The 22034-nt window shown below is 44.4% G+C and overlaps 1 protein-coding gene and 1 non-coding gene across 2 annotated transcripts in view; both read right to left on the bottom strand.

The window, feature by feature from the left end:
* The window catches only part of ABHD2 (abhydrolase domain containing 2, acylglycerol lipase), a 110258-nt gene that overhangs the window by 72314 nt on the left and 15910 nt on the right, over positions 1–22034 (bottom strand). Inside the window, exon 2 of the mRNA XM_007990341.3 lies at positions 9035–9234. Within this exon, the coding sequence (XP_007988532.1) occupies positions 9035–9228 (194 nt within the window). The 5' untranslated portion in view covers positions 9229–9234. The remainder of the gene's footprint in view (positions 1–9034; positions 9235–22034) is intronic.
* Positions 4424–4487, bottom strand: LOC119620435 (U7 small nuclear RNA). Its single transcript, XR_005236958.1, has one exon. It is a non-coding gene; the product is annotated as a U7 small nuclear RNA (small nuclear RNA).

Genomic DNA, 22034 nt, shown 5'->3' on the forward strand with positions numbered 1-22034 from the left:
CCAAAGAAATATTTGCACAACTCTTTTTTTTTTCTGTCGCCAGGCTGGAGTGCAGTGGCGCGATCTAGGCTCACTGCAACCTCTGCTTCCCGGGTTCAAGTGATTCTCCTGCCTCAGCCTCCCGAGTAGCTGGGACTACAGGGGTGAGGTGTGCCACCATGCCCAGCTAATTTTTTTTTTTTTTTTTTTTTTTTTTTTTTTGAGACAAAGTCTCACTCTTGTTCCCCAGGCTGGAGTGCAATGGTGTGATCTTGGTTCACAGCAACCTCCACCTCCCGGGATCAAGCGATTTTCCCATCTCAGCCTCCTGAGTAGCTGGGATTACAGGTGCCTGCCACCATGTCCAGCTAATTTTTGTATTTCTAGTAGAGACAGGGTTTCACCACATTGGCCAGGCTGGTCTCAAACTCCTGACCTCAGGTGATCCGCCTGCCTTGGCCTCCCAAAGTGCTAGGATTACAGGTGTGAGACACTGCGCCCGGCCCTAATTTTTGTATTTTTAGTAGAAACGGGGTTTCACCATGTTGGCCAGGATGGTCTCAATCTCTTGACTTCATGATCTACCCATCCTAGCCTCCCAAAGTGCTGGGATTACAGGTGTGAGCCACCACGCCCAGCCTGCACAACTCTTAAAACAGATGAAGTCAGGTCAATGGAATTAAGGTTCTTGGCAATTAGGAATTTATCCTGTGAAAAGGACAAAGCTTTAGTGTTCAGCCAAGAAGGAAAGGATCTAAATCTGATGTGGAATGTCTGTGAGCAAGAGGGAATTAAGAGAAATTTAACTCGAAGATAATGAAATTCTTTTCAGCTTTAACTTGCTATAAATAAATAAGCTGTGCTGGCTCCAGAATTTTTTACCTAGGAGGGGCCTAGGGTGGCAATCTGACTGGAAGGGAGTGTGTGAAGTTGCATTTGCCTGATGCTTTAAGATTGAGAAAACACCAACTATCCATCTCAAAGCTCCTAACCCCAGCCTCTGCATTGGTACTGCCTCTGCAAAGAAACAGCTTTATAACAAGGAGGCAGAGAAGAAAATGGAAGGAGTGGCCGTTTCATATATGGAGTCCCGTGCTCTTTAGATCCAGAAAATAACTCCATATATTGCAGTATCAGAGAAATTTGAATTAGTGCTTTTCTGTAGTGTACTTCTAATTATTTAATACTTCCTTGGTACACTAGGACAAAAATAGCATATTTTGCACATCTATGATAAATATAGTGCTTGTACATACAGAACTGAGCTCTTATTTGGGGCAGATAAAAGAAAAATTGATATTTACTGTTAAGAAGTAAGTATGTACAACAACAATAGAGAGGGAGTTGGCACTGTTCGAGAGAAAAATCAAAAGTAGATTTGCTCTGCTTTATTAGAAATAATTAGGGGCTGGGTGTGGTGGCTCACACCTGTAATCCCAGCACTTGGGAGGCTGAGGCTGAAGGATCACTAGCCCAGGGGTTTAAGACCGGCCTGTGCAACATGGTAAGACCTTGTCTCTACAAATATATTTTTTAAAATTAGCCAGGCATGGTGGTGTGGACCTTTGTTTCCAGACACTTGGGAGGCTGAGATGGGAGGATCTCTTGAGCCCAGCAGGTTGAGGCTGCAATGAGCCACGATTGTGCCACTGTATTCCAGCCTGGGTAACAGAGTGAGACACTATCTCAAAAAAAAAAAAAAAAAGAAAGAAAGAAAGAAAAAGAAATAATTAGGAAGCACATTTGTGAGGAAACTGATTTTTAAAAAGTGCCTCTAGAAAATTTCCATAATTAAAAAGCTTGAAAAAATGATCTTTTAAAAATGCCTCCCCACAATGAGTCTCAGAGAAGTAGATCCTCAAATGTTCATTAACCAAAACTGATGGATGACTAATTGGCAGGAAACTAAAGGTTTGGACACATTATGATGAGAACGGCATTCCAATTGGATTCTCTTTTGTAGTCTTGTACTCCGGTGAGTGAAGAGAAAAAGGGAAAACCACAGACTGTAATGAATCCATTACGATCTATGGAAGGGCCACAGGGCTCCCCCCATTCTCTTATGACTACCTGAAGCAGCTTCCAGGAGGACATGTCCGGAGAGGGCACCATGGCATAGGAGAGCCAACTGCTATTTTTGGCTTGGTGTTAGTGGGTATGCCCCTCACTCCTAAGTTTCAGGTGTCTCTCAAATCCACAGAGAACAATAATGTCCCATTCTTACTAATACAGGTTGCAGCTGGTTGCAGAAGAAAGCGAATACATTTTCATCTCTGGGGAAGAAAGTACCCACACACATGTGGCTGTGGTCTTCATCATACTGCCTCCCTTCTCTGGACTCTGCAGGGGCTTCTAGATGTCTCTTGAATCCAGTGAAGAAAACTCAACTCTTTGTTTTTAGGCCTGTCTATTAGCTAAGCCCTCCATCACACTCCTCCTAAATGCCTTCAGCTTTAGCTGTAAGACAGCCCATACTGGCAAGCTTGCTAATGAGTGAAAAAGCAGCAGCCCGCTTCCCACAGGGGAGTATGTACATTTTAATAGCAGGCTTCCAGAGAAAGGGCACCTGCTGCCTGTCTACTTTCCAACCAGGACCTGGTGATGAAAACTTCAGCCAGGCCCAGAGGGAAGGGTGGAGGCTGTGAACTGCCATTATGCATATGCCTGGGGTTGTCCTCCCTTAATTTAAGACCAGAAACAATCCATCTTCTTCCAGAAACAGGGTAGAGTCTTCCCAGATCAACAAAGCTCTGTCAGAGCTGAAGGTACACCTGATTCCCTGGAGCGCCACTGAACAAGCCGGAGACAGTGCAGTTTGTTTCTCCTGGGCAGGCACACACGGCATCTGCCAAAATGAGAACATCGTTCACTTATACCTGTTTATGGAAAATGAGATACAGGACGGCATTGTACTTGAGATTTGGAACCACCAGGAATCCTGTTCTGTCTCCCCAAGTGTGTGGCTCTTGATTTGGGGTATACATTCCAGTGATAAAGAAAAGAGACACAAATTCTCATAAAACAAGATGGAACATTTTAAATGAACACAGAAGTTATATGTTGGGGAAATATGGTAGGAAGACGGAAGAAGGGCTCATTCTGGCTAAAGAGGAGTAGGGGGGCAAGTTAGAGAATAGTAGCTCAGAATGTGTGCTATTTAGGGCAGGGCACAGAGGCTCACACCTGAAATCCCAGCGCTTTGGGAGGCCAAGATGGAAGGATGGCTTAAGGCCAGAAGTTTGAGACCAGACTGGGCAACATAATGAGACTCTGTCTCTATAACAATTTTTTTAAAATTAGCTGGGTATGGTGGTGCACACCTGTAGTACCAGCTACTTGGGAGACTGAGGCAGGAAGACAGCTTGAGCTCGGGAGTTTGAGGTGACAGTGAGTTATGATTGTACTACTGCACTCCAGCCTGGGCAACACAGTGAGACTCTGTCTCTTAAAAGCAGAATTGATGCTATTTAAGTTTTCTTATAGGATAAGAGGCATTTTGTGCTGAGAAAAAAGAGGGGATTTGGGATAGTGGGGAGACAACAGCCCAAAAGTCAGGTACTTCACAGGCAATGAGAGAATGCTGTGAGTAATAAGGCTGGACAGGTAGGTTCATGCCTCAGCTGCTGGCCTGCTTGAGGAAGCCAACTCGAGTAGTATTATGACAGATGGGTGGGTCAGAGGCAGGGAGGTCATAGTACACTTTTGGAAACACCCAAGGGACTGGTAATTACACAGCTGAATACATACACAAAAGCCCCTGAGCTATATACTTAAGATTTGTATATTTTACTGTACGTAAATGAGAGCTTAAAAAAGTACTTTAAAAAAAAAGCCAAACAGAGACAGTGCCAGCCTGTCCAGGAGTACGGGGGCTGAGAATAGTCAGAAGAAGACAAACACACAAGAAAACCAGTCTCTTTACCCTGCAGTCAGGAACACTCTCCCAGGGTCCTTCCCCTAAAAAGACCACTTTGATGCTTGCTAACAAAGCAAAGGTACCAGAATCAGAAGATGTCCGTGCTGAAGGGCACCATGGGAGACATACCTATTTCATTTTACATAGAAGGAAACCAAGGACCAGAGGGGCTGTCATTTTGTCTGGGGTTCTGTGGCCAGTTTAGAGGTAGAAGACCTAGGTTTGCATACTAGTTCAAATTTCAATTCAAAGGTCTTTCTCTACCCAACTGTTGCCAGCAGCCATGAGGAAATTTGAATGAATGACAGAATTCTGAAGCTATAAAAAATCAAATGTGAGTAGATAGGTAGCAGCATGGGTGAATGTCCATGGCAACGTTCATCATGGTTTGGTGAAAGCAGGTTACCAAACAATATCTATCACCGTGATTTTGTGGGGGCAAGTATAAGCAGAAGGAAAACCACAGGGATGATCGCCCACATATTAATAGCGCATTATCTCTGGGTAGAATTATAATTTGTTTTTCACGTGGGAGGTTTTCTGAAAAAACTGAAAAACCTGTTAGACAAATTCCAAAAGAGCTATAAAGCCAGGCACGGTGGCTCATGCCTGTAATCCCAGCACTTTGGAAGGCCGAGGCAGGTGGATCATGAGGTCAGGAGTTCGAGACCAACCTGACCAACAGGGTGAAACCCTGTCTCTACTAAAAATACAAAAATTAGCTGGGTGTGGTGGCACATGCCTGTAATCCCAGCTACTCAGGAGGCTGAGGCAGGAGAATCGCTTGAACCCGGGAAGCAGAGGTTGCAGTGAGCCGAGATCGCGCCACTGTACTCCAGCCTGGGCGACAGAGTAAGACTCTGTCTCATAAAAGAAAAAAAAAAGAGCTATAACATTTATCGGTAATTTTTGTGTGTTCTACCTTTTCTATTTTAAAAAATGAATATGCATTAAGGTTCTTATTCAGAAAAAAGATTTGTGTGACTATCTAGATTTTTGTCATAATTCTGAACCGGGCGTCTGCTTGTTTCACTAAAAGTAAACACTTCGTGAGAACAAAAAATGAATCACTAGGTAAATATTGATCTGTTTCTAAGTGAACAAGAGACATAACATCCCACTGAAGCAAAGTTTTCCTGCAGACATTAAAAGATTCATTTATAATGTATCTTTGGGTATATCATCTTAAAACAGATTTTCGAATTGACTTTAATGCTGAGAGGGGAAAACAGTAATCCCTGCTCCTTAAGCATGCTTTCAATGTTCACCTTTCATCAACTTTTTTTCTATACCAGAACAGTAAGAGGACATGTCCTGATTCCGCACATGTCATCATAACCAGCTACCCGCAGTCAGGATTACTGAATAATATTAACAGCTTGTTGTAAATCAGTTAACAGAATTTTCCAGCCTAGGCGAGTGGTTGTGAAGGCTGCAGACAGCCTTCCTTGTAGGAAAAAAGTCTTCAAAGTCCCAGGAGAAGCACTTTCCCTCATAACAGACGTGTTTCCTGCCCTTAGCTTCCAACACATGGGAGTTTGTTACAGACATGTGACACAGAAAAAGACCTTGGGGGACAGTAACTTCCAATGGAGTGACAGAAACAGAAAGAAGGTCAGATGGGAAACAAAGGTCACCCAGGGACTGTCATCGGGGGCTGGCCTCTGCCTCAGTTCTCTCACTTGTACCCAAGAAAAGTCCCTGTTCACTTCCCCACAGATAAGAAGGCAGCCAACCTGGTGTCACACTCCAGTTTGGGTTCAGTTTCCCTCTCTGCTACTCTCAGTTTCCTCACCCCTAAAATGAAAGGAAAAATGAATCCAACCTCAAGGTTGGTTAAGACTGAATGGCATAATGTCTATGAAAGGTACTCAATAAATTTCAAATGCAGTAGTAACGTGGACAAAAGAGAGCAGTAATGTGAAAACATTTTGGTGATATGAGACATGAACACAGGATACAGTGATTCCTAAAATTAAAATCTAAAACAGAAATAAGGGGTGAGTTGAAGGATGGAGGGGCAATAAAGTGAATTTTGCCCTTTAGTCATTTGTCATGCTCAAGTCAGACTGCTCGGGTGTTTAGAATTTAGCTGCTTAAGCAATGCTCCAACATGCTCTAAGAGGTCTGGTCCTATCATCAAAGGCAGAGGCTTTGGAAGTAAATTGGTTCTGGAGAATTTGTCCCTTCACATACACCTTCAAACCATAGCTAACTCCTAAATGATCATCAGGTCTGCCTTTAACCTCGGCTGACCTCCGCCCCTCCCTAGTTCAGGCTTCACCAGGAGAGAGGGTGGCAATCAGCCAATGACCAGGGAGCTCCATGTTGATGCCCCTGGCTCAGGCTGATGCTAATTTTCTAAACACAGCCACAAGGTCCAAGGAGATGGGGCTGGGGATGCACTTCCACCTCCTAAGGAGGTGGGTGGGAGCCACTTCAGTAGAGGTCACACCTTAGACTCATCAAGAAAATGTGCCAGGGAGGGAGAAAAGCAAAGAGAAACTATTGGGCTTAATGTCTCTGGATTATTTTTAAAAGAAAAAAAAGAAAAGGAGGTAAAAACTGCCACAATCAGCTTTCTTTTACACTTTGAACAATTAGTATGGAATCAAACCTTACATGATGCTTTTCTGGAGCCTGGGCAATAGCAGCTTTTGCATGGCTTCCTCCCTCTAATTACTCAGGAACCAATGCTGGGTGGAAATTTGCACTCATCTGCACAGAAACTTGCAGGGTTTTAAATACTTTGGTTTTCAAGAGCTCTCTAAAAATGAGATGACCAAAGAACTGGGCCTAGCAGTCCTACCCAAACTGACAGCTGAAAGTGAGTGCAAATTTCAGTAGTCAGTCGAAATTATTGATCTAAATTAAGTATCAAAAAAAATTCAGGCTGAGCGCCATGATCTTGTAATCCCAGCACTTTTGAGGCAGGTGGATCATCAGGAGTTCAAGACCAGCCTCGTCAACATGGTGAAACCCCATCTCTACCAAAAAATACAAAAATTAGCTGGGCATGGTGGCACATGCCTGTAGTCCCAGCTATTGGGGAGGCTAAGGTAGGAGAATCGCTTGAACCTGGGAGGTGGAGGTTACAGTGAGCTGAGATCATGCCACTGCACTCCAGCCCGGGGGACAGAGTGAGATTCTGTCTCAAAAACAAAAAAAAAAAAGAAGAAAGAAAGAAATATTCAAAATACAACTATGAAAAATATTGGATGATTTTCAAAACATATACTACGCATACCCTTTACAGAGCTGATTTTTAACTGCAAACACTGCATATAAGAACACCATGTCCTTGCTCTTGTGCCTGGCTGTGAAGCCTACTGTAATGAAAAGTCCCCTCAGCAGGGGCAGTTCCAAATTCAATATGATGACATTTATAGTGTCCACCACTATTAGGCAACATATCTCTTGACTTGGGGTCATGGCATCACTGTCACAATTATGAGAAAACTGCATAAGAATACCACACGTCAACACCCAAAACACCCAAAGCCCATAATGGCAGCTGTTCACCCTTGGCCAACAGCATGTGAAAATTAACTAGACAACTACACAAAGCAGGGGCCCAAACTCTCAGATGTTGGTTGCCCATTTGTCTGCTCTCAGAAGAGAATCATTCACCCAGTGTCCCCAGCAGCCAAGAGAGGGGATGAGAGGTGGTATCAGGATGCAGGGAAGAGCTTCTACCACCATCGGGTCTTAGCAGCTGTGTTAGTCATGTGCTGAAGGGACACACTTAAGGAAGACATCTCCATGAGTAGCCGCAGTCTGAGAAGGCACAGGCAGAATGGAGTAAGCTTGAAGAAGTACAAAGCGAGTGAAGCAGCATGACAAGAAAGGAGAGGAATTCAGACCGACTGTGCACGAGGCTTGGCCTGAGCCCCAGAGGAAGACACAGTCATTCAGAAGACATCCACAGGGAAAAGGTGAACACTGCATCTCTTGAAAACAGTATGTGTAGGCCGGGCACAGTGGCTCAAGCCTATAATCTCAGCACTTTGGGAGCCCAAGACGGGCGGATCACAAGGTCAGGAGATCGAGATCATCCTGGCTAACCCGTCTCTACTAAAAAACACAAAAAACTAGACGGGTGAGGTGGCGGGTGCCTGTAGTCCCAGCTACTTGGGAGGCTGAGGCAGGAGAATGGCGTAAACCCGGGAGGCGGAGCCTGCAGTGAGCTGAGATCCGGCCACTGGACTCCAGCCTGGGCGACAGAGCAAGACTCTGTCTCAAAAAAAAAAAAAAGAAAACAGTATGTGTGACACAGAGTGCAGACTCCCTTCATTTTACAACTATGGTTTCTTCTATCAGAAGCAGAGCCCTCCCCTGCTGTCTCCAAAATACAGATCTGGGGGCAGGTGCAGCGGCTAATGCCTGTAATCCCAGCACTTTGGGTGGCCGAGGCGGGCAGATCACTTGAGGTCAGGAGTTCGAGACCAGCCTGGCCAACATGGCGATACCCCGTCTCTACTAAAGAGCACACCTGTAATTCCAGCTACTCCAGAGGCTGAGACACCAGAATCACTTAAACCCGGGAGGTGGAGGTTGCAGTGAGTCGAGATCATGCCACTGTACTCCAGCCTGGGTGACTGAGCGAGACTCTATCTAAAAAAAAATACAGATCTGGGCTTCTATATGGAAACCTGGTTCACTCAGACAAAGCACTCTCTTTAAGTGCATTCTCTTAGCTAATGCTTGGTACATTTTTCAACAAGGCAGATGAAGAGTACTCAACTACTGGATCTGTGCTTTTCTGCTTATTAATTATTTTGGGTGAGGATAGTTCCTCCATCCTAGAACTGGCAACAAAGCATTTGTTAAAGGACTAGAATACTGTCCAACTTTTCCATATCTGCCTAAAAATGACTACTATTTTCTGCAAAGTCCCTGTCATGGACAATGACATCACACTGTGGAGGAAGGAATGTTTCAGGCAACAGAGATCTGATTCTCTCCTACCCTCCAGGATTCAAACACTAGACTGCAATCAGACTGTGGCTATTTTAACACCAGTGACGCCATATCCCATTGATGCCTTAAGGACACGACGGGATAAGATTCTTCTTTGAACATCACACAAAGCCAAATACATCAGCAGCTGAGCATACAGAGGGCATGAGGTCTACTCACTCTTTGGTCAGAAGAGGACAGGACTTGAGCAGAAAGCGTGAGAGGCCCGAGTCCTGGAAGTAGAGGTCAGGTGGTGCTGTGGGGCTCTTCAGGTTCAAACACCGGACGATCACGTACAGCACAGCAGCCACTGCAGCCAGCTTCACTCCATCAAACACGGCTGGGAGCTCAGGGGTCTCCAGCATGGCATTCATCTTGATCTGGGGAGCAGAAGCATAGGTCTAGGTTTACAAGCACAGTGAGGACAGGTGATGCCCACAACCCTACAGATGCCTGGTGGGCTAAGAGACACTGCCAGTGATGGTGTGCCACAGTTCAGATGTTTCCATAGGCTCCTGCCAGGCAGACACCACCAGCACCTTGCAGCTACTAATCAACTGGCCATAATCCAAATCACAAACAGTGTGAGCATGGATAAACGAGGTACTGTGTTTTCTTTTTATAATCTCACAAGCATTTCTAAGATGAGCAAATCAAAAAATTGAAAAATGCTAAGAACAGTGTTCTTTATCGGAGGGGTAAAAATAAGATCAGTCAAAGTGGTGGCAACAGGACCAGGAGTAGAACTTTGATTTTTGTTAACAGGTCATCCTTTTGTTTTTTTTTTTCCTCTCTGTAGACTTTACCTGAACCTTGTGCCCCAGGTGTGTGTTAAGTGTTGTGTTTACAGCCTTGAACAGAAACCCGGAAAGGACTGCTGGGGCCACCAGGTGTGGTTGTACTGCCTGCTGGCCTCACCCCTTTATTTGCAGAGCAGGCTGAGATAAAGCAACCTCAGTCTGACTCAGCCATCTGCTCCCCAGAGGCTCCCCAGTGCTGGAGTCTGAGTCAGACTCAGCCCAGGTCACAGCAATCCTGGCTCCTAAGGGTTTCAGGTGTGAGAGCTTGGCTAGTTGTTTTTTTCCCCCCCTGTGGAGGCTATCTGACTGCAGCCATTAGTCCAAAATTAGGTTAAAAGTAAACCAAATTGACCACTAGGCCAAAATCTAAAACTGGAGTACAGACAATATATATATGCTTATCTGTCCTTTCCCAAGCTTTCTCAATATTTCATCTTTTGAAGTAACTTCACCTTACATACAACACACGCCCCTCCAAACATATAAAACCAAACATCAACAATGACAAAAGCAACAGCAACAAAAATCCAGTATTTTCCTTGCTGCTCAGCAGAAAAACAGAACATCAGCTGTTACCTTAAAAATCAGGGAAATCACAAGCTAACAAAAAAGAGAAAATGGTAACTCTCACAGCCAAGGTAGCTATGGCAACAGCTTCCCCTGGAATGGTTTCAAGTAGCCTCTGCTAACAACAGTCATCATGAGAGCTCTGGTAGCCAGTGCCGGAGACAGGATAGGCAGAACAAAACAATCTCCACCAACTGTGTTTGGGGTATAACCAACCAAACTTTCCTAAGACCTACAGCAAGTCCAGAAAGGACTCAGAAACCCTTTTCTAAACTCGAGGTCACTTTGGCAGACAATCTCTGGCAGGGATTCCCAATTCAATAATGAAAGGAAATAAAAGATCACAGCTCCGTTAACTAGTCTTCCACCATCAGGGCAAGACAAGGATTTTTAAAAACTTACCTGACACAATTTCAAATCAAGGCTAGACCATTAATATAAACTCAGCTACACTGAACTTCTGTGAGGAGACAGTTTTCTTAAAACTTAACTTCTGCGCTGGGCACCATGGCTCACGCCTGTAATCGTAGCACTTTGGGAGGCCAAGGTGGGTGGACCACTTGAGGTCAGGAGCTCCAGACCAGTCTGGCCAACAAGGTGAAATCCTGTCTCTACCAAAAATACAAAAATTAGCCAGGTGTGGTGGCACATGCCTGTAATCCCAGCTACTTGGGAGTCTGAGGCAGGAGGATCACTTGAATCCGGAAAGCATAGGTTGCAGTGAGCCAAGATCATGCCACTGCACTACAGCCTGGGGACAAGGGCGAAACTCCATCTCAAAAAAAAAAAACAAAAAAACTTAACTTCTGGTGACACTTCTCCTCACTCCTGGGGTCATATCCCCTGAAAGCTATCTATAAACCCCTAAAACAAGGATCCTTAACTTGGGGTCTGTGGGTTCCCCATGGGATCCTAGGGTCTAAGAGCCCCCTGAAATCACGTGAAAGTTTGTGCACATAAGCAGTTTTCTGGGGAGAGAGTTGGCAGCTTTAATTAGATTCTCTAAAAAGGGTCTGTGGCCTAAAAAAGTACACAGCACTGCACTAAGATGCCCAATAGGTTTAATCTGTGGCTCCCATTCCTCACCTTGTCCGAACCCGCCACGGATGCCAAACTAAGGCTAAACAAATGTCCAAGATGATGCAGTTTGTTAATACAGGCTTCTAAGTCTCCACATTCTATTAGAGGACCAAAACTAAAATCCAACAGAAATTCTCTGACTATATACGCTGGTAATATGGAACTGAACTAGAAGTTCTTCCTCATCACCTTTGTTGGAAAGAGAACAGGGTAATGCAGCAAGTAGTTTCTTGTTGGTTTGGAGTGGACTTATTAAATCAAACAAATAAGTTCTTTCCTTCCCACTTCTACTCACTGCTTCCTAACATAAGGGGAGGAGAAGCAAAAATTAGAGTCTCAGCAATACATACCAATGTTACTTATTCTTCTCACTGCAAATATGAATTTTCCTTGAAGAGTTGTACAGTTGGGCCGATCAGGTCAGATCTCTTATTCAAACTAAACTAAAAGCTAAAAAGATTGGATGGTGATGTTTTAAAGTTGAAACGTAAGCACAGTCTAAGTTTCTCTGCATTTAAAGTCTTTAGGGAAAAGACAATTTGGTTAATTAACATGTATGCCACACTCTTGAACGTTTGGCCTTTTTAACAAGCCTGCTGCGAGAAGGCTTTGTGAATCCACCAAGACTGACAGGCTCTCTCTGGTTTCTAGGGCAAGTTTTCTGCTGTATTCCTCATTCTGGCTAAAGCCAATTCACATTGCTTTGAACCTTTATCTCACAACATAATCTCCAGAAATGCCTAACAGGACAGGTAACATCTCTGTGTGACCAATGAAATCACTTAGCAAGGTTTGAGATCAAGACAGCACAGCCAGTCCCCTCATTTGTTCTCTTCCAAACATACAGCAGGGACAGAAAAAAATATGAGCTGAGAAAAGTAATAGGGCACAGATGGGCTCAAAAACAAAGTACCAGAAACAGAACAGGGCCAAAAGCAATGGGTAGGGGATTGCATGGCTTGTAGGGTCTCAGTTCAGACTGGGGCCAGAGGCTGGCTGCTGAGAAGTGCCAGAAGCTAAAAGTGCTCGCTGTGAGATGGGGGACCTGAGCTGAGCCTACTGCAAGAATCTGCTAAAAGATCTATGGCTTCCAAAAAAGCAGAAGCAAAAAGAGAGAACATGGGGGAAACAGCCAGTGTTTATGCAGCACTATCTACGTGCTAAGCTCTGTTCTTCAAATTTGACATATGCTAGCTCATTTAATCCTTCCCATACCCTATGAGGTAGATGCTATTATTACCCCATTTTATAGACAAGGTAACTGAGGCATAGGAAGTTTAAGTTACTTGCCCAGTGTCATACAGCCGCGGGGTAGAAAAGCCAGCATTCATATCTGGCCCAAGAGATCCTCCTCTTAATCACCATGCTGTGCTACTTGAAGGCAGGTAAGTAGAGAAAGAGAGAGAGGCAAGCAAGAAAATGGATGGCGCAGGAGACACACGAGACACCAGAGACTTGCCCAAAGTCAGACAGCTGTAAACAGCAGAGCTGGGATTCAGGCCCAATTTTTTTTTCTGATTCTACCACACCAAAATGACTTCAGAAGAAAATCAAAGCCAGTTGAAAGAAAGAATCAATTAACCTTCGGAACAGTCCTGCCTAACTTCCAATTATTATCTGTCCCTATTCTGAGACAAATTAGTCATAGACTAGGCTGTGGTGAAGTAGGCCGGAAGAGCAAAATCTTCAGCCACATGATAGGCCACCTGACCCCACAGGCTTGGCTGCCAAATGAAAAACAGGGCATGGACCCGATCAAAGATCCTAAACTGGCAGTCCATGGGGCAGTGTTGCATTCAGTTGGCATTTAAAAAACAAATTTATTCATTGCCATATTATTAACACCAGGAGATTTCAGATAAAAATCTAGATTTCTGATTTCTCTTGGAAATAAAATCAGAAGATTTGGCAACACAGGGCCAGCATTGTCACACCACAACAATGGACAGAGCTGAGCAGGGCTGCCCCCTTCAGACCCAGCAAGCTCTCTCCAGGTGGCCACAGTCCCCACCACTCCCTATTAGTGGGGTCCTCAACACTGACCCCTGGCCCGCTTTAATCATTTACAGTACCTGAATGGTCCCCGTAAGCATCTGAATATGCAATCGTTGGATAAAAGCATCTAAGGTCCCTTCTAGCCCTGAAAAGGTCTGTGTTGACTGAATATTTGAAAAATATACGATCTCTATATATATATATAAAAATAAAAAATTCCTAGAAAAAATGATGGAAAGGCAAGAGTCGCAACGCTGATAGGATAACAGATGTAGTGCCTTTTATTTATTGATATTTTCATTGAGGTTTATTTATACCTTAACTCTTTCCACAAACTACTTGAGACAGCTTCAAGATAACACCCTTAGTGAATCTATACACATAGCGAAGGATCTGGAAATGTGTAAGACTGCTAACTGCTTTCTGATAGTAAATGTCCCCTTCATCCTTAGTAGAGAAACCTGGGAAATGTGCCCAGCTGAAAAAAACTACATACCCCCGCTTCCCTTAGCTAGGTGAGTCCATGTAACTAAATTCTGGTCAGCTCTGGAGGGGTTGATCTAATTTCTGGGAAGGCTCCTTAGAGGGCAGGGAGTTCACCCTTTGTCTGCCCTTTTCCCTTCTTGCGTCCCTGGAATGCAGAAAACATGGCTGCAACTCTAACAGCTCTCTTGGGCCCTGAAGTGACCTTGAGGTCTCTCTAGGAGCCCCATTAAGATGACAGCAGGGCAGAGAGACAGAAATCTGAATTCCTGACAACTTAATGGAGTCACCATATCAGATCTAGACTGCCTATCTCAGGACTTCTTTTACATGAGAGAATGAACAGTTGAAGCCACTATGACTTCTAGACTCTTTTACTTGGCAATTTCTTTTTTTTTTTTTTTTTTTTTTTTTTGAGATGGAGTCTTGCTCTGTCACCCAGGCTGGAGTGCAGGGCCCGGATCTCAGCTCACTGCAAGCTCTGCCTCCTAGGTTCACGCCATTCTCCTGCCTCAGCCTCCCGAGTAGCTGGGACTACAGGCGCCCGCCACCTCACCCAGCTAGTGTTTTTTGTATTTTTTAGTAGAGATGGGGTTTCACCGTGTTAGCCAGGATGGTCTTGATCTCCTGACCTCGTGATCCGCCCGTCTCGGCCTCCCAAAGTGCTGGGATTACAGGCTTGAGCCACCGCGCCCGGCTTACTTGGCAATTTCTAAAGATATAGAAGGAAAACTATGTATTCAAATCTTTATGAATGCTAAAATCACTGGGTTATAAGACTATTGGCAATTTCTTTTTTTCTCTTTCCCAAAATTAATGACTACAAATATTTTTATTATTAGAACAAAGCATTAAAATAGTAACTAAGAAAATCTAAAGAGAAATTTTAAAACACTGGAAAGGAAAATATGTATGTCAACATACACAACAATTATGTATGTGATAAAGCTTTAATGCATGTGATTATGCTTTAATTAACTTATCTGAGCTTTCTGTTGGGGGAAAAGGGAAACCCAGTCAGACCTATGGTTTCCAAAATGGAAAGAGAGCTAACATATATTGTGCTCTTCACCCAGTGTCATAACAGATACTCAGTGGAAACAGGGCTTATCTGGCACAGAATTATTAAAAAAAAAAATGTGGGACTTTATGTAAGGGGACCTTGAGTGATGTGACAGACAATGTCCTCCCACAACTTTTTTTAAATAGCAAATGCAGTAGAGAATTAATTTCCTCAACCCTCGAAAAATGCCAGGGTTTTAAAATTTAATTCAATTCAGGGAAGGCAATTCTATGAGAGATTTATAATTATTGTGGTCCAACTACACAGCCTTGATCCAAGCCTTCATTCAACCTGAAGTCCTGAGGAACAGGTCAGTTCTGCATATCCCTGGGGACACTTCCTGGAGTTTCAGCAGGCTTAATTAAGTACCTGACTACCTCCAGTGCACCTAGCATTGTGCAGGTTGGCAGTTAAGTAAATTCTCATTTTAACCAGGAGGAAAAGAAATTTATGTTAAGGCTATCTGTATTTAGAAGCTTAGACGAAAATCAGTCCAGGAAAAAAAAAACAATTAAGCAAGGAAGGAGTCATGGAGCAGCTAGATCTAGAACCCAGCCTTAGTGAATGAAGTACAGTTGTTCCTCCTTAACTGCAGATTCAACCAACCACTGATGAAAAATTTTGAAAAAAAAGACAACAATAAGGCTGGGTGCGGTGGCTCACGCCTGTAATCCTAGCACTTTGGGAGGCCAAGGCGGGTGGATCACTTGAGACCAGGAGTTCAAGATGAGCCTAGCCAATATGGAGAGACCCCCATCTCTACCAAAAATATTTAAAAATTAGCTGGGTATGGTGGCATGTGCCTGTAATCCCAGGCTGAGGCAGGAGAATCGCTTGACTCTGAGAGGCGGAAGTTGCTACCACCGCACTCCAGCCTGGGTGACAGAGTGAGACTCTTTAAAAAAAAAAAAAAAAAAAAAAAAAGGGTAAGAGAAAAGATAATATAAAAAGAAAAAAAAATTTAAATAAAAGCAATACAGTATAACAATTACTTACATCATTTACTTTGTAATCGATATTATAAGTAATCTAGAGATGATTTAATGTATATAGGAGGATATGCATAGGTTATATGCTAATACTATGCCATTTTATATCAGACTTGATCATCTGTGGGTTTAGTATCTGCACGGGACCTGGAACTGTTTCCCCATGGATATACGGCAACAACTGTATAAAATGTAGAAGCATACATAAGTATGAGTGTGTGCATGTACAGTGCATATACATAGGTATTAAATGAGGAGTTAAGTAATTTTAGAAGAAAAATTTTCACATTCACTTTATCTTGCTGCATTTTGTTTTATGGTATTCTTTTATCCCCAAGTCTGACTTGTCACAAAATATTAATATTCTGAACTTGTTCTAGATACAGCAAACTCCGATTCCATTGTATTATTTTGTGTGGCCCTCCCCATTTTCCAGGCAGGTGAAATCCAGTTAAAATGAACATCAGGCAGCCTAGATAGGGAAAAGAAGTCACACAGAACAGCTGGAGGGCTGGGTATGTTGCAGATGAAAAGGAAGCTACCCCCACCCCAAACCCACCTCCACCTCCACGATGGGCTGGGCTTCCTGTGTACCTGCGGCAATCCCTTCTCTGCCGGCTAGCCCACACCTCCCCTGCCATTTTATGAATGGGATTTAGGTGCTGTAAATGGGAGTCAGAATTCCATTTATAGTCTGCATTAACAAAGGAAACCAAGGTGCTGCCAAATGCCCAACATCTAGTCACTAAAGGAACTCGCAGTGTTGCCCCTAGTCTCTAAGACAAGCTTGACTGGTATTTCCACCAGAGGTGAAGGCCTGAGCTATGTCTCCCACGCCCCCGTCTGCTCTCCCCTGGCTAAGAGCATTATTTTCAGAAGGAGGCACAGATAGAGTGAAAAACCGCCACTGCACTGGGAAAAGCTCCAGTCTGGGGGCTCTGAGACCTGGGTCCTAGTGTCTGCTCTGCCCCTTCCTGGCTGATGACCTTGAATCAAGGCACTTAACCATTTTGGGCCCCAAAGGCCCCATCTGCAAAATGAGAAGGTTATATTAGAAGTAGATGATGCCAAAGGTCTCTTTCAGCTAGAAATGTCTGAGATTCTAGGGATAGAATTGAGGTCCCGGCCGGGCGCGGTGGCTCAAGCCTGTAATCCCAGCACTTTGGGAGGCCGAGACGGGCGGATCACGACGTCAGGAGATCGAGATCATCCTGGCTAACATGGTGTAAACCCCGTCTCTACTAAAAAATACAAAAAACTAGCCGGGCGAGGTGGCGGGCGTCTGTAGTCCCAGCTACTCGGGAGGCTGAGGCAGGAGAATGGCGTGAACCCGGGAGGCAGAGCTTGCAGTGAGCTGAGATCTGGCCACTGCACTCCAGCCTGGGCGACAGAGCTAGACTCCGTAGCAAAAAAAAAAAAAAAAAAAAAGAATTGCGGTCCTCGGCTAAAGAGCACAGGAAAAACTATCGCTGTACTTTGTAACAGAAAATGGCCATTTTCCAGCCTACTTCATAGATGATTACACAGTAAAATTCATAAGAACTAACAACCCTCAGGGCCTTTGTTCTTTCTTCAAATCAATTAAACAGTTATATATTTTCTTTTAGCTGTGCCAATAATTTCATCATATTTATTCCACCTGCATGGGATCGTGATGCTTTTAGCCTTGGAACACCAATATTCACTGACAGGACGCAACTTACACTGCGGAAAGAACAAACAAACTGAGCAGAGAGACCCCAAACAAAGGAAACCCTTTATCTGGTGTAGCAAGTTGAATAGTGACCCGCCCCCCAGAATTCATGTCCATCTGAAACCAGTGAATGTGAAGTTATTTGGAATTGGGTCTTTGCAGATGTAATCAAGTTAAGATGGGGTCATACTTGTTGGAGGGGGTCCTAACCCCATGACTGGTGTCCTTGGAAGAAGGGAAATCTGGACACAAAGACACAGATACACAGGGGAGGAGGCCACATGAAGATGGAAGTGGAGACTGGAGCCACGTATCTACAGCAAGCAATGCCAAGGATGACTGGTAACCATCAGAAGTGAGGAGACAGGCGGGGAACAGTCTTGCCTTCAGAGCCTAAGGACGGAACCAACCTTGCAACACCTGTTTTCAAACTTCCAGCTTCTAGAATGGTGAGAGAATATGCCCAAATTACCTCTCATGACTCAGGAGTTCCATGCTCCTGTCCTTAGTGGCTGAAGGGACTGTTTGCCACATCCTTCTGAAAGGCCCCTTGTTACTCAGACAAGCTCCAATCAATTCAGATGATAGCTAACTGACATGAACACCCTCAGATGACTCGTTGACATAATACAAATTGCATTCTGTGAATAAATACTTATTGGCTTGGCTTCTTTGCCTCTGTGATTCAGCTGTCAGAACCATCCTTTCCTTTCCTCTTAGCTATCAGCAAAGTGAGGGAGCTCAGAGGACACAGACATCTGGAGGAGGGGGAGATCTCTCTTCCTTGCAACCCAAAAGGACCTAACATAACAAGCTTTGATACTTATGGGTCCTAAGGCAAATACCTCTCAAAGAAAACCAAGCCAAACCCCTGAAGGATTTCTCTGTTCCAATTCCATCTGGTTGAAGATGTAAATTTCATTTAGGGTCCAGTCCTGCAGTGAGACAGCCAGTGCCAAATCCAGCTACAGTGTTTGTCCTGGGGCAAGTTCCTTAATCCCTCTGAACCCCATCTGTAAACTGAACATGTTAATACATAAAGAGCATTTTAAAACAATGCCTGGCATACAGTACTACTGTATTCGCTATTACCATCTCCACTATTAAACTTTCCTCCATTTTGCCTCAGTAAACAACCTAAGTTGACAGAAATGACCACAAAACATACTCCTTCCTAACTGACATACAAGTCTCATTAGCAGTGAACTCACTAGCTGATTGACTGCTTGGGCCTTCTCCAGTGAGTTTAAAATTAATCCCAGGACATACTCTTGTTGATTCTTCTAAAATGGAACCATATCTTCTAAAATGGAACCATGTTAGACTTAATAAATTACTGGATAATAAGTGGTGATCATCATGTCCCATAAACAGTTCCAAGATGCATTGTTCTTGTTTTCTGTGCTAAAATGCATCCTTGGCAGTGCACAGCTGGAAGCCCTCCTCCTGACACCACCCCGTTCCTGCTGAGGGGCTTCTCCTGCCCATGGAAAGGCTACCCATTCCTCCCTGCAGGTAAAAATCCCCTCTTGTCTAGCCTGGCTCTCCCAGCAAACTGTAATGCCCTGAGATAAAACTTTGTCCCCCAAAGTACCCTGTGAGGGTGTCAGGATACGGATAGCAGAAGGCCACAGCACATTGCCCCAAAAACATGGTTTGTTTCCATCCCATGTCATCCGGATTTTTCGGCCTCTTTGGTGGCAACTTAGGTAAAAGTACAACCCCATCTTAACTTGATTACATCTGCAAAGACCCAATTTCCAAATAAGGTCACATTCACTGGTTTCAGATGGACATAAATTTTGGGGGGTCACTACTGAACTTGCTACACCAGATAAAAGTGGTTAACCTTAAATGTGGGCAACATGTTACCCTTGGAAAGTAAGGAGGAAATGGGCCACCTTCTCCCCACTTTAGCTGCCATTTAACTAAAGAAGTCAGAGCCATTATAGGGTGAAAAAAGCCATTTTGCAGGGACAAGAACAAGCCCAGATGATTTGGGGGAGAAGGCCCAGCCATCTCCGTCTGAGTTGTGCCTTTGTGTCCTCTGAGTCACTGCCACGGGATAGGAGAGCCTCAGAGCACAGCTAGTAGGCTTCGGGAACTGCACAGCCTGGCGACTGGGCCCTGTTCTCACTCTGGGTAAGGTCTGATGAGGTGAGTGAACACCTTAGCCAGCAGCTCACCAGATCTACCTTTCAGCAAATCAGTGTTGGTCTAGGCCCGCATGTCCTCCCACAGAGGGTTCTGTGGGACGGAGTCTTCACAGTGCTCAAAAACTCTGGGTTTGTTTTTGAGATGGAGTTTCGCTCTTGTTGCCCAACCTGGAGTGCAATGGCACAATCTCGGGTCACTGCAACCTCTGCCTCCTGGATTTAAGCCTCCGGAGGAGCTAGGATTACAGGCGGGTGCCACCATACCTGGCTAGTTTTTTGTATTTTTAGTAGAAACGGGGTTTCACCATGTTAGCCAGGCTGGTCTCGAACTCCTGACCTCAGGTGATCCACCCGCCTCGGCCTCCCAAAGTACTGGAACTACAGGCGTGAGCCACTGCACCTGGCCAATACTCTGGGTTTTAAAAGATCCCCTCTCGGCTGGGCACAGTGGCTTACATCTATAATCCTAGCCATTTGGGAGGTCAAGGAGGGCGGATTGCTTGAGCCCAGGAGTTCAAGGCTAGCCTGTGTGACCTGGAGAAACTCTGTCTCTATTGTTTGAAAGAAAAAAAAAAAGACCTCCTCCCACCACCACCACCTCAAGCCAGAAGGGATGGGAAAACCCTGGAAACAATAGGGCCAATCCTGTTTTCCAGAGATGCTGAGAAACACTGATTTTTGAACATTAACTAACTCAAGCCAGGGACTGCCCTGAAAGGGTAGGAGTGGGTTACCATAACAAGGAAGGATAAAGCCCCTGGTTGATCCAGTTCATCTCTTACAAACCAGGTCCTACAAGGTGAAGGGATCATCAAGTCACACACAATTTGGTAGAAGAGAATTAGAGGGATTGACAGATAATTAAATGAATTTAAGGCAAGGTTGCCCCTGTTGTATTCAAGATAAGACCTTGTAATTGTCTTTCTGTGCAAACCTACTCATGTGATAACAGTTTTATTTAGTCATATTTCTTCCACAAAGTCATAAGGTCACAGACTCAATCTGCTGGAATTTCAGAAAATAGTCTACAAGTTCTCAGGGGGAGTAAAGTTACCCAATGCAGGAAAACATGAACCTCACAGTTAAATGTCAGGAATGGCTACTAACCCATGAGCTTCCACAAAGAAAGTTACCAAACTGAAAATGTCTGAAGACTGAGTCACCAGTTAAACAGGAACATTTAATTGGGCACTTTTATGTGCCCTTACTAAAATACTGAACGGAAGCTGGCCTCTCCCACTAGCAAATAACCCTGCTGAAAGAATAGTACTGTCTACGAGAGAACGAATGGGTAAAGCACTTAGTAAAATCACAGGCAAAATTGTTTTCTCTTCCACTGAGAAACCATGAATCCATACCTGAGAGCAAACAAAAAAAATCTTAAGCCAGGTATTTCCTCTAGGGAGATTCTAGATTTTCCAAGAGAACAGGCACTTGAATTGTGAGATTTATCCTAAACGTATTTTTAAAAATTGATACCATAATTAAATTCTGTAATATCAAAACCAAAATTCCAGTTTACCAGAACCCAATGAGCTCAAGTGCCTACTTTACTGGAATTTTTAAGAGAAGGCTAAAACTAAAGAAGAGGGCATCTCCAGATTGATTGTCCTGGGCACCATACAGATGCCACCCACTCTTCTATGTCTGGAAATAAGCTTCCAGAAGGAGGAAATGGAGATGGGGGTGGGAGGGCAAGACCTAGTGCCTGGCACAGCCGTTGCCTGAAGAACCACTCACCCCATGGAACTCCCTAAGGCAGGCAAAGAAGAAAGTTTCACCCAGACCTGCAACAGAAAAGGACGTACAGCTACTCTCAGTTAATGAGAAAATAAAAATAACTAGGACTCCTCGTTCCTGAGTGTTCTGGTTTACCAAGGCTCCCAGTGCCCCCAATGCCTGGCTAATACACACTGTAGGGCCCGTAATGAGAGCATTAACACGTGCAGCCCATTATCACTCTGACAGTCTTGCATTTCACCATGGCAGGCAACTGTGAGGAAACCCGACCAATGACCAATGGGCCAAGCTCCTCTCCTTCCCTGCCAAAGGAAAGACTTGCTCGGCACACTCACCCCAGCTGGGCAAAGCTGAGGTCACTCGCCCATCCATCTGTTTCAGCTGTGTGGCTCTCGGATGCTGAATTCTGCCACCTGGGAGCAACAGCACCCCTCAGGGCTTGGCCACCAGACCCTGTTACACAGGGATAGACAGCAGGAAAAGCTCTGTGCTCCTTGCCCTCCAAGACCAAGAGAAGGTTCTGGGGGCAATAGTACATGGTGTGCACAGCATTTTGAAGCATGCTTTACTTATTTCTGTTTTATAAATACCTCGGACGCTGTGAGCAGAAACAG

Source organism: Chlorocebus sabaeus, chromosome 29 (assembly GCF_047675955.1).
Source record: "Chlorocebus sabaeus isolate Y175 chromosome 29, mChlSab1.0.hap1, whole genome shotgun sequence".
In the NCBI taxonomy this organism is placed as follows: Eukaryota; Metazoa; Chordata; class Mammalia; order Primates; family Cercopithecidae; genus Chlorocebus; species Chlorocebus sabaeus.